The sequence below is a fragment of the Lithobates pipiens genome, unplaced genomic scaffold (assembly GCF_037356315.1).
Source record: "Lithobates pipiens isolate NorthernLeopardFrog02 unplaced genomic scaffold, aLitPip1_a1.2 Scaffold_18, whole genome shotgun sequence".
Classification (NCBI taxonomy): Eukaryota; Metazoa; Chordata; class Amphibia; order Anura; family Ranidae; genus Lithobates; species Lithobates pipiens.
In genome coordinates, this window is record NW_027507758.1 from 161,473,216 (window position 1) to 161,486,001 (window position 12,786).

General features: G+C 46.4%; 1 protein-coding gene across 1 annotated transcript; it reads left to right on the forward strand.

The window, feature by feature from the left end:
- The first annotated feature begins 1,219 nt into the window (after positions 1 to 1,219).
- FBXO5 (F-box protein 5) lies at positions 1,220 to 12,447 on the forward strand. The gene is made up of 5 exons (XM_077486320.1): positions 1,220 to 1,451; positions 4,637 to 5,350; positions 5,953 to 6,043; positions 6,926 to 7,093; positions 11,228 to 12,447. Exons 1-5 carry the CDS (start codon positions 1,384 to 1,386, stop codon positions 11,474 to 11,476), a joined length of 1,290 nt encoding a protein of 429 aa, XP_077342446.1. The 5' UTR covers positions 1,220 to 1,383; the 3' UTR covers positions 11,477 to 12,447.
- The last annotated feature ends 339 nt before the right edge of the window (positions 12,448 to 12,786 follow it).

Below are 12,786 nucleotides of genomic sequence, written 5' to 3' on the forward strand. Positions count from 1 at the left end.
GCTATAGCGTTAGAAATAGCGCCTGCAATCCGCCCTAAAAAAGCTGCACCATTGTCTGTAGTGTGAAAGCCCGAGGGCTTTCACACTACAGCGGTGCGCTTGCAGAGCGTCAGGGAAAAGTCCTGCCAGCAGCTTCTTTGGAGCGGTGTGTTTACAGCTCCTCCACCGCTGCTCCCCATTGAAATCAACGGCACAGCGCTGTAATACTGCCGGCAAAACGCTGCTATTGCGGCATATTGCCAGCGGTTTTAACCCTTTCTTGGCTGCTAGCGGGGGGTAAAAGCACCCCGCTAGCGGCCGAAATGCACCGCAAATCCGCTGGTAAAACACCGCTAAAAATAGCAGCGTATTACCGCCCACGCTATGGGCGGTGTGGTGTGAAAGGGGTCTTAAAGTCAGCGGCTACAGTTTTTTTTTTTAATAGAAGCTGGGTTTACCTATATGCGCATTGGATGTGTTTTAAACTGCTTCAAATTCGCATGACATGTGAATGTGTCCGGCTCTCAATGGAGCCGGTTCACACATGTCCGTGGTGGCTGTGGTGCGTTTTTCGATCTGGTTCAGGTGTGAATTCAGGCAAAAATTTGCACCAGCACTGGTGAACAGGAATGCACCGCACCCCGAACTGTAAACCGCAGCCGCACATATGTGAAGCCAGCTTTAATATTTGAAGGACTGACTGAAGAACCGCTTTGAAGTCCATTTACAACTAGCCTATTGCACTTTGTGGCAACGCTGGTTCCACCAAATTTCACAGCTAAATAGTGTTGTCACTGAAGTAAAAAAAATAACGCATCTCCTGGAAGTCTCAATAGGTTATAAAACCATGTTGTGCAGGGGGCTGGGAACACTGCTGTGGTAATACTAATGCAACGATGGATTGCATATGTCACGTTTTATTTTTTATCAATAAGCATGATATCCCGGCAACTTCTCTGTACAGTATCAGCTGCCATCATATTTCTCTCAGAATAGCTTTCAAAGCAGGGGTCCCTGTTTTAAAGGAAGGAAGCTTTTGCCAGCACACAACATGGCGCTTCTAGCACATTAAAGCAGGGACGTGGCTTAGAGTCTTTAAGGACCCGAGAATACGCGATTGACCAATGAGCATCCGAAGATTCTAAGCGCCAACCTTCTCCTCAATGGCCAGCGATAAAGCGGAACTTAACTGCGATTGGCTGGAAGTTTTAGGCACGAAATTCAAAGGTTTTTTAAATCGTCTGAGCAGCTGGCGCCTTTTATATGACACAGGCAGGCAGTGCGAGCAGTAGACGGGCTTCTGGGGAGTGCGCGGTTAGAGTTGAACATACCCAATCGCCTATAGACTTTTTGTTTTTATATTTTATTCCAGCCGCCCGGCTTAAACAGTGATATGAATTTTATATGAAAGGGGCAGCGTCCAATCAGCGTGCGATCTTGGGATTTAATCCGAGCCAAAGATCTGGAGTCTTGTAAGTGATTTATTTTGTATTTTCTTTGTGGAGATCTGTTTGGAATCCCCGAAGTCTCCTCTATTGAGTTTTATTCGGATGGTTTCTGATGTCTTAATAGAGGAGAAGGAGGGAAAATTTGACATCCGGGCTCTCGCTGTTCTCTATGGATCACAAAGACTTCTCCCCCCTCCGATCACATCACTGATCACTTCTAATCCCCCCGATCTATCACATCTCCCATCCATCCTCTATAATCCGCCATGTATTGTCAGTATAGATCCAGTGTCCCCACCCGCCAAAACCTTCCCTCCATCTTGTGATGGGGGAGGGGGGCCTCCAGTCTGTGTGTACCGGGCTTCTCTACACCTCACCGATATCACTTCAAATGTCTGCAGATTTCTACACTTCATTATTGCTGTGTATAAGGAGAGGATTTAGGCGGGGAGAGGGTGGTGGGGGATGGGAGTCTGCCATGTCCTGATAACAAGCTGACCCTTCTATGTACATTCCTTTTATCACAGCTCTATTCTCACTAATGGAGTCTTCCTTTAGTCCTGAATTCTACCCTGTGGTGACCATGGACAGGAGAAGTCCAGTCACTATGGACAGTGCTGAGGGTTCCTCATACAAAGTATCTGAGGTTATAAACAAAATGTCTGTGGAGGACGTTCTCAGTCCATCTCCACCATTGTCCTGAGGTGAGCATCACCTCCATGACGCTTGTGTGTCGCACTGCGTCCTGTGCGATGTGCTGCAATATAAAGAAGACTGCCATGTGTTGGATTTCAGCCCTTCATATTAAAGAACGTCGCCCCTTCTTCCCTCCATTTTTTTTTCTTTTAACCCCCTGATTGCAGGTCCTGTGCAGTTGGCGCGGATCATCATTCATAAATTGATAGTCCCACCTGTCCCCCCTCTGCTACCTGGATAGCCGCTTTTTTTTTTTTTTTTCTGTCTCCAATGCAGGTTATTCACCTAGGCAAGTGGTCTATATACTGCGTCTCATGGGCAAGATGTGGCCCTTTGCCTTTTATCTGGCCCTCGATGCACCATTCCTCCCACTGCCCCCAGTGACGCAGTGCCATTCCCCCCCCCCCCCCCATTCTTCCCACTGCACTCAATGACACAGTGCCATTCCCCCCCTTCCTGCCAGTGACATGGGTGCCATTCCTCCCACTGCACTCAATGACACGGTGCCATTCCCCCCCTTCCTGCCAGTGACGCAAGGGCCATTCCTCCCAATGACGCTGTGTCATTTCCTCACCAAAAACTCCCCTGCCTGGCAGTGGCGCGGGTGGGTGTCATGCCTTCCCCTGCCTGGCAGTGGCGCGGGTGGGTGTCATGCCTTCCCCTGCCTGGCAGTGGCGCGGGTGGGTGCCATGCCTTCCCCTGCCTGGCAGTGGCGCGGGTGGGTGCCATGCCTTCCCCTGCCTGGCAGTGGCGCGGGTGGGTGCCATGCCTTCCCCTGCCTGGCAGTGGCGCGGGTGGGTGCCATGCCTTCCCCCCTGCCTGGCAGTGGCGCGGGTGGGTGCCATGCCTTCCCCCCTGCCTGGCAGTGGCGCGGGTGGGTGCCATGCCTTCCCCCCCTGCCTGGCAGTGGCGCGGGTGGGTGCCATGCCTTCCCCCCTGCCTGGCAGTGGCGCGGGTGGGTGCCATGCCTTCCCCCCTGCCTGGCAGTGGCGCGGGTGGGTGCCATGCCTTCCCCCCTGCCTGGCAGTGGCGCGGGTGGGTGCCATGCCTTCCCCCCTGCCTGGCGGCGGCGCGTGCCATGCCTTCCCCCCTGCCTGGCGGCGGCGCGTGCCATGCCTTCCCCCCTGCCTGGCGGCGGCGCGTGCCATGCCTTCCCCCCTGCCTGGCGGCGGCGGCGTGTGCCATGCCTTCCCCCCTGCCTGGCGGCGGCGGCGTGTGCCATGCCTTCCCCCCTGCCTGGCGGCGGCGGGGAGGTGCCATGCCTTCCCCCCTGCCTGGCGGGGGCGGGGAGGTGCCATGCCTTCCCCCCTGCCTGGCGGGGGCGGGGAGGTGCCATGCCTTCCCCCCTGCCTGGCGGGGAGGTGCCATGCCTTCCCCCCTGCCTGGCGGGGAGGTGCCATGCCTTCCCCCCTGCCTGGCGGGGAGGTGCCATGCCTTCCCCCCTGCCTGGCGGGGAGGTGCCATGCCTTCCCCACTTCCTGCCGGGGGCGGGGAGGTGCCATGCCTTCCCCACTTCCTGCCGGGGGCGGGGAGGTGCCATGCCTTCCCCACTGCCGCCAATGACATGGACGGGCCATTTCCTCCCATGTGGGAAGGGGGAGAGAGGAGAGGCCATTCTTCCCAGTGACGGTGGGGGGGGGGGGGGGGGGGGCATTCCTCCCACTGACAAACTGGTCAGTCTGGTCCCCTATAGCCTGAGGAGCGTTAAACTGGCCCTTTGTTTCAAAAGTTTGGAGACCCCTGGCTTAGGTGAATGGCATGATATCACACGTCCAAAAAGGCCTTAGTGTGTCGGGGGGGGGGGGGGGGGGCCTTAAGACCCTCTTTGGGATACTCACCTGCCCAGTGGATACATTGTTGTCATGTTGAGATTCTCTTCTGTCCCCTGCTTGGTCCTGCGCTGCCATCTTGTGTGATGTCATTGGGAAGCTACTGGCTCTTCTGGGTGCAGCCAGACATGCTGATGACAAGCTATTCGTCTGGCACCATCCTCACTCGATGGATTATTCCCCCTGAACATTCATATCCCAGCAGGCAAGCGCGTCATTCACCTAGGCGTGTGACTTGTGGGGCGAGAGCCCTTTTTATATATATATTTTTTAAATGCACCCTATTTGCACAATGGAGGGGTGGAAAGGAGGCAACATCAAATTGAGTGTGAAGATACTCTTTAAATGGGGTGTTTGAGGCAATGTATGACAATATGGTGTAAACGGACCCTCAGAAAATTTAGGGCTCTTTCACCTGGCCATATAGCATAAGTTCCAGCTGGGTGCGGTGTACAGCTGCCTATGGAAGTGACTGGCTATACTTACGGTATGTACTGTGTGTGAGAACTTACCTAAATGTGTCTGCTTACAAATATAAAATGCATGGGAATGAGCGTGTTCTAGTTTGAACTGGTTCTTACACTTTGTAGTTAAACATCTGAGGAAGCCATGTTGATTATGTGGTTTTATATTTATCATGTAGCATTTACTCAATGTTAAACTATTTTAATTTTACTTTGACAGGCTGTTAGTAGTGTTTTACACAACTACAAATATGAAGTGTGGACTTAAATCCCCAACAAAGTTGTCGCCTTCGAAATCCAAGCATGGCTCTAGTCCAAACAAGCATGACTCTAGTCCAACCAAGCAGGAACAAGAACCTTGTAAAGAATATGGATCTCCTCAAAAACTGGACTGCTTGGAAACCAATATTGACCAATTGTCTCCATCAAAGGTGGACAGCTTTAAACAAGACAGACCAGTCAACAACAAAGAGAACCTGTTACGCAGACTTGAAGAGGCTGAAGTGAACGATATAGATTGTAGTCCTTTACAAGACAGTGGCTATGCTTCAATACTGCAAAATGACTCTCAAAGCCAAGATGAAGAGGAAGATGATGAGTTTAGCACATCATGTCTTCCATCATTCGAGACACCAAAGCAACTTGGCTCACAGAGTGAGAAACCTGCATCAGTATGTTTCACAAGCATGTTGCCGGTGTTGCGTTTTGAGGAAGCTATGTGTTCTACTTTGAAGAAAAGCAGCAAGGGAAGTCCCAGGTTTGATTGGGATGCTATTGAAGAAGTTGCCTCCAGGGAAGCCTATGGTCTTGATAAGCTAATTGGCAAAAAAATGGGTTTGGAAAGACTGGATATCCTTGGTGAACTTTTCAAAAAAGATTTCAAGCATCTCCTCGGCAATATTTTAAGGCATCTTAGTGCAATGGATTTAATAAAGTGAGTTTAATTTTTAGCTGCACAAGAGTCATGTACTTGTGATCACAGTGCTTTAATGTCGGGCCCCTTTCACACGGGTGCCTCCATATAGCGGATTCTGCTTGCTCAGCTGGGATTACGTCGCTGATCCCCCGCTGAGCAGGCGGATGACATGTCCCCTGCTCACTATGCAGGAAGAACACAGTCCCACTCTCCTCTTTGGGGAAATCGAATGGAAACTTAACAGCCTTGGTTTCCATTCGATCCGCCAGGTGGATGGAAAATGGGGCCACCGTCCGTCTGGATTTTGCAGGCAGGATCGGATGGCAGCGAGTGTCAGCGAACATCCACCGCTCCATAGAGGAGACTGCAGGGTCTGATCAGGTTCACCTGAAAAACTGGGCAGACCTGATCAGACAGCCCATGTGAAAGGGCCATTTTTGTTGGTGTGAGAGATTAACTGCTACTGCTTTAATAATTTACTACTGCTAGTGATTTTAGCATGACTGCTCTTCAGGATGATTTGTATATAATATTTAAGGCACATATAGATGTTAAAAATGTAACGTGGTATTTTGCATTTGTCATCATGGGTCGCTAACCTTATTACTCTTGCCTTTTAGTGTTATCAGTGTGAGCTCAACATGGAGAAAGATTGTGCAGAGGGATAGCTGGGCTTACAGCGTTTATCAAAAGTGCCACAAAGAAATATGTGTAAGTTTTTTTTTATTTATTTATTTATTTATTTCACTTTTATACTTAGAAGAGAATTATGGTGTGTGGGGGTTTTTTTTCCGCAGATTCATACTAGCCTAGGTTAATGCAACATCAGTCCCCTGCTGGCTGTAAGACTGTGCACTGAGTGATCAAACGCCGCCAATTGCTCAGTTCTCAGAACCCCCTGAACAGAGAGCTGCCGACTTTCCCGAGCCTAGATCAACTCTGGGACACCAGTCGACAGCGGGCTTCAGTCTGCTGTCTGCTGAAAACGGGTCACAGGAGTGCAGAACAAACTGCATTCCTGTGCTTCACAGAAGTACAGCCAAACTAGCTTTGGCTAAACTTCTCCTTTTTCTCCTTTACTAGCCTTCAGGTTATTGGCACTGGTATCCTAACTGTGGGCAGCTGACTTTGTTGCCTTTTGGCTTCACACGCGGCTGACTACATGTGGGAGCAGCGCTGCATTTTGTGACTGGTCCGCATTCTTCTGGGACCTGTGTCCATGAAGACTGCCAAAATGGTACCCCCGTCCAACAAAATGACATGCCAAATGTAGCTGAGGAGAAGCTGAGCTCCCCCTTTTGGGTGTAGTTTAAACTAAATTTCTGTGATAAAAAAAAAAAAAAAAAAAAACACCCTTGCAATGGGGGTCAGCCCCATTGCAGGGATTAAATACTCGTAAAGTCTAGGGTTAGCGGTATAACCTCCCAGTCATCAACCTCCCGAGTTCTCGTGTCATGTACAATATGGTCTTGCATTATATAGGACAACGCAACTGCCTGTCGTAGTGAACAAAGTGATGACAGATGGCAAATAATGTGAGTGTCTTGTTTCACATTAGAATTGATATTCAGTCATGCGTTTTGTGTCAAACAGGAAAAAGCAAGGCATGCTGAAAATGCTGCACCACGTGATTCTTCTCTGTTCCGGTTACCACTTGCCTCTGTTCAGAAAATAGCCAGTGCTGCATGTTGTGTTTCGAAGAAAAAGTGTAACAAAAAGAAACCATCATCCCCACATAGTCGACACATTGAGTTTAATGAGGTAAGCCTGTGTGGTGGGGGAGAATACATCTACTTGCATGAACTTTGTTTTGGTTTCCCTTCTCTTCTTGCTTATTGTAGCATTTCATAGACTGCTGCTGCTCTGAGTAAAAAAAAAAAAAAAAAAAAAATATATATATATATATATATATATATATATATATATATATATATATATATATATATATATATATATATATATAATTTATTTTACAGATACTTGTATAGCGCCATCAATATACACAGCGCTTTATACATATCTATTGTACGTCACATCAGTCCCTGTCTTCAAGGTTTTATGATCTAAGGTCCTTAACTCCCATACTAGAGCCAATTTAGACAGGAGCTAATTAACCACTTCAATACCGGGCACTTATACGCCTTCCTCCCCAGACGAATTTTGAGCTTTCAGCTCTGTTGCACTTTTAATGACAATTGTGCGGTCATGCTACACCGTACCCAAGCTAAATTTTTATCATTTTGTTCCCACAAATAGAGCTTTCTTTTGGTGGTATTTGATCACCTCTGGGATTTTTATTTTCTGCTAAACAAAAAAAAAAAAAAAAAAGGCTGACAATTTTGAAAACCCTTTTTTTTTTTTTGTTTCAGTTACAAAACTTTGTAAATAAGTTTTCTCCTTCACTGATGGGCACTGACGGCGCCGCAGTGACTGGCACTGATGGGCACCAGTGAAGTGGCACTGATATGCGACACACACTGATAGGTGGCACGGATTGTCATGAATGGTGCGGCATGGATGGGCACTGATAGGCGGCACGGATGGGCATTGTAGTGTACAGTATTGTATAGGGATGGATGTCAATCAGTGGCAAACAATACATGCCAATCAGTGATGCCCATTGTGGGCATTGATTGGCATCCATTGTGGGCACTGACTGGCATACCTGGTGGTCTAGGGGGCATACTTGTTGCTAGGCATCCCTGGTGGTCCAGTGAGGGCATCCTCGGGGGTGCTGTGCTGATAATCGATCAGCACAGACCCCCCCCCGTCAGGAGCAGTCGATCGGCGAGTGAGGAAAAGCCTGTCACCGGCTCTTCCTATTTACACTGATTAGCCGTGATTGGCCACGGCTGATCACATGGTAAAGAGTCTCCGTCAGACTCTGACACCCCGCAACTACGATCTCAGTAAAGACTGACACCCCGCAACAGCGATGGGCGCGCAGCGGCTTAATATCCTGATCACATCATATGACGTCCAGTCAGGATATTAAAACCACTTTCCCACCGTCATTTTGCTATATGGCGGGCGGCAAGTGGTTAACCTACCAGATTGTCTTTGGAGTCAAGAAAGGAGATAGGCCGTCAGTACATCAGGATTGATCAATTTTCAGATATATACCATAGTTTGTGGACTCTAACTTTCCTATAGACCAGTGGTTCTTAGCCTGGGGGTCAGGACCCCCTTGGGTCGAATGGTGACTTGCAAGGGGTCACCAAATCCTGGACCATTCCTGAAGCCCTCACCACTCTCCCAGCCTTTTCGTGGCCACCCAACAGGGCTGTCCCTGGAGCCCGTGGAAGCCCAGCTGGGCTGTTCCTAGAGCCTGCGGCCGCCCATTCAGCCTCTTCCCAGCCGCTCATTCAGTTCATGGCATGGGTGGGGGGCAGAGACTAGAGGTCAGCTGACTGGTGAATGTGAAGTGGGAGGGGCTGGAGGAGACACCATTTCCTGATTTCGGCATAAGTGTCACTGCTGCGAGACACCACAGAGCTGGAGACACAGTGAGTAACTACCTGTGATTATAGTTGCCATTAAAAATCCCCTCTACATTTCTCAGATCAGCAGATAACCTTGATCCAGAGCTCCTAAGTTGGCTGATCAGAACACCCCCCAGCACTGCCATTCACTACCCCCCCCCCCCCCAAGACATAAGAGTAGGCATAAATATAGAGAATACATGGAAGGGAGAAGAAAAGAGGGGGGAGGAACAAATAAAAAGGTAGAGAGAATGAGAAAAATGTCTACAGAAGGATTGGGGGGTGGGGGGGAGACGACAACAAGAAATTAGGCTAGAGAGAGATAAAAGGGAAAGAAAGGAGAACTAAGAGTGGTACATCCTAAAATGTACCATGAGGGGTTTTAATACTGTACAAGTGGAAGGGACTAAGGGAGCGCTAAATGTCCGTGGGCTAGGGATGCAAATTGTCTTGCCTTGGGTGCTGACAACCCACAATCTTACTGTTGGGGTTCCTCACAACTTGGGAAATTTTATCAAGGGGTCACGGCACTAGAAGGATGAGAACCACTGACTAAAGACTAATGCCGATCTGGGTTATTTTCACCAAAGGAATGTAGTAGAGTACATTTTGACCTAAATGTATGAAGAAAGATTTGCAAAATCATATAACCAAAACTATTTTTTTTACAATTTTCGGTCTTTTATATTTTGCAAAAGCCAGTGATGGTTACCACCAAAAGAAAGCTCTATTTGAAAAATGATAAAAATGTCTTAAGTGTTGCATGACCGTGCAATTGTCAATGTGCGACAATGCTGAAAGTGTCCTGGGCAGGAAGGGGGTGAAAATGCCGGTATTAAAGTGGTTAAATGATTAATACAAGTTCCTTTATTGCAGTTTACCAGTACAGAGGATTTGTTTATTTTTTTTTTTATTTTTTTTACCTGGTCTTTCTGCCAGTAATGCACATCTATCCCTGCATGACAGCGCTCACTCATTGTACCAGAGGAGAGGACTGAAATATCCTCTTTCATAATACTACATAGAGGTGTTCTGTAGTAAAATAGCTGGGAACAATGTAACTGATACAGCTTCATGTACACTTGGCTGTCATTTACTGTGGCAAAATTGTGCTGAGATTTTGACAGTTTTTTGTGGTTTCCCGTGGCCGGCGGTCCAAACGTTCCTATACTGGATGCGATTCTTCCGCGTTCAGGAGAGGAAGATTAAACCTTGCTATGTGTACATGGACACAGGCTTTTAAAGGATTGAGTTTAGCAACTTTGGCAAAAAAGGCCAAAAGCTCATAAAATGCAATTAGCTCTATGTACATGAAGCCCGATTGCAAAACAGTAATTTATAGCTTTCTGGAATAATCAGCTTTTGTCTATTTGCCTCTTTGGCATGATAAAAAACAAAAGTGAAAGCCGCTGCTGCAGCTACCCTAATAAGCCTAGATTTCTGTGATTTACACATGTAAATGTATAATCATTTTTGATATCCTTAGTATATATGGCATGTAAAAGTACGGTTAACAAGTTTTTTTATGTTCATGTGGAGTTCAATGCTGACCACATAAAAATAGTTCTGGAAGCATTTCTATGGCAGTTTTATATACATATACACAGAGCTCAAAAATTCAAGTCCTGAGCTACTAGCCAGGCCTTGTTGCTTGCCACCAGTTGCCCCTCCCAACCCCTGCCCCTAAACACGCCCCCATAAATTTTCTCATGAAATTACACTGTTAAATGATTTATGCAGAATTAAGTTTCAAAAATAAATATTAACAACTTGATCAGTTTCCCATTAAAGCAGCCTCACCAGTGGCCATCAGTGCAGCCCGATGGGCGCCCATCAATGCAATACATTGAGTTTTGAGGCATTGGTATGATTGGGGAGGGGTGGTGGCACTGGAGGCAAAAGGATTCAGACCTATGCCTTCAATCCCCCCTTCGATTTATCACAACTATGCCTCCAAATAGCCCCCCCTTTCCTCCCAGCATCCGTCTTGTTCAATTTCCAATTCAATGCCTTCATGTGCTGCTTTTAATCACCTCCTTAATTATCAAGCTCCTCTGTGAGTCAGTGCGGAGGGCAGGGACGAGCAGCAGGAGGGAGGTGGAGAGGGGCGGCAGACTGCTCCTCCTGAAATGCCCCTCTGTCCAAGGCACTGGCTATACATTCCTGGACAGCACAGCCCTGACCATACTGGTACTGCTCATAATTGCACTCTCCAAATGTGAGCAGATGAGTTGAAATTTTGAGGGCTGTCTATACACATCCTGGGTGCCGCTGAAATTTGCTGTATGTTTTCCAAAAAAATATCTAGTTCATTATTCCGTCCCTGTATGGCATACTTGACTTTTTTGTGTTTTGTATAGATAATGGTGTTTTTATTAGACATATATTGACACTTTCTTTTAATTTTTAACAGGTTGGAAAAACACTTGTTAATGACAAAAGCCTTAAAGTTTGTAGAGACTGTGGTTCTCCTGCCAAGTTTGATTCCTACCTACACAGAGCAATCTGCACCCGGGAAAGCTGTCAGTTGGACTTTTGCACACTTTGCAACTGTGAATATCACTTTTCCAAAGAATGCATGAGCAGTGTAAATCGAAATAAATACTTGTCACAACCTCTACCTGGAAGTAAAAAGAGCAAGCAGAACTTGAGAAGGCTTTGAACCGTAAAAGCACTGAAAAAGAAAACCATGTTTTGATTTTATGGATTTTATGAATTTGCAACATCTATGTGGGACCAAGGGTGTTGGCTGTTCGCCTGTACTGCACAATGCAGATTTAAATAAGGTTTTTAGTGTTGGTAAGACTTTTATAAAGTTTATTTTATAGGGAAAATTATTTTGAATGTTTTTAGAAATTGCATTCGTAATTGTTTTTAGTGTATGCCTAGCCCAAACATTTCTGAAATTTAGATAGTGAGAAAGGGTTAACCCCCATATGTGAACCATTGGGGGAATTCCTCTTACTGTCTCTCACAGCAAGAAGTTGGAGGAAACCTCTGTGGGGAAATTTCCATCTTACTAACTTAGGACAGTTGTCCCAATTAGAAAATATCCCCTTGCCAATTTTCTTGGCAACATTGGCCACCATACTAATAGGGTTGAGTCTTCCCAATGGGGACACAGCATTAAAAAAAAAAAAGACAAAGGGTCTAACACTTTCACTTGCTATCCAAAACAAAAGTTTTTCTTAAAGGTACACTTTAATTTTACCTGTGAGCTTGTGCACAGACCTTCTTGGCTGTGGTTTTACGCCTGTTAAAATGGGGCCCGAATTTACTTTAATTGGCAGCACCCTCTATGGAGTTGAGCTTAATTTGATAAATATTGAAGCATCTGTTAAGCTGCCGCTCCAACAAGTACTTTTATCGGTTTCTAACGTCTTTCCCAGACATATTTTTCATTTTTTTAATTAAATGTTCAGTTTACAAGTTTAACACATTTAAAAGTTGCTGAAATAATAAAAAAAAAAAAAACTGAAGGTTTGCTCCTTTAAGTGTTATATATTTTTTGTAAAATAATTTGGTGCTGTAAATACTGTAAATATGTTTTAAGTGCGTTCCTTTTTTATGTCATGTTTGTGTTTACGTGTGCAATATTTTTGCACTATATGAAATAAATTATTACAAATTTAACAGTATTGTGTGTGGTTTCCTAAAATTGTTCCAACTAATAATGCCTAGTTACCTGGCTGTCACTCTCCAGGCAAGTGACAAGCCATTGAAACCACAAAGTATGCAGTTAGTATTCTAATTTTCCTGATCTGAATAGGTGTTCAGGTTTACATAACAGCAAACTATCACTTTGGTGGTCAGCAACGATGGCCCCCGGTAGTTTCTCTTAAGGCCTCATTTACACCATGGTGCAGAAACATTTGTTTTTCTGCACGTGTTCTGCAAGGGCTCAAGAAAACAATGGTTCTCTGTGCCCTGTTCACACCACAACATGCAGATTTTTTTTCTGCGTAGGAATCT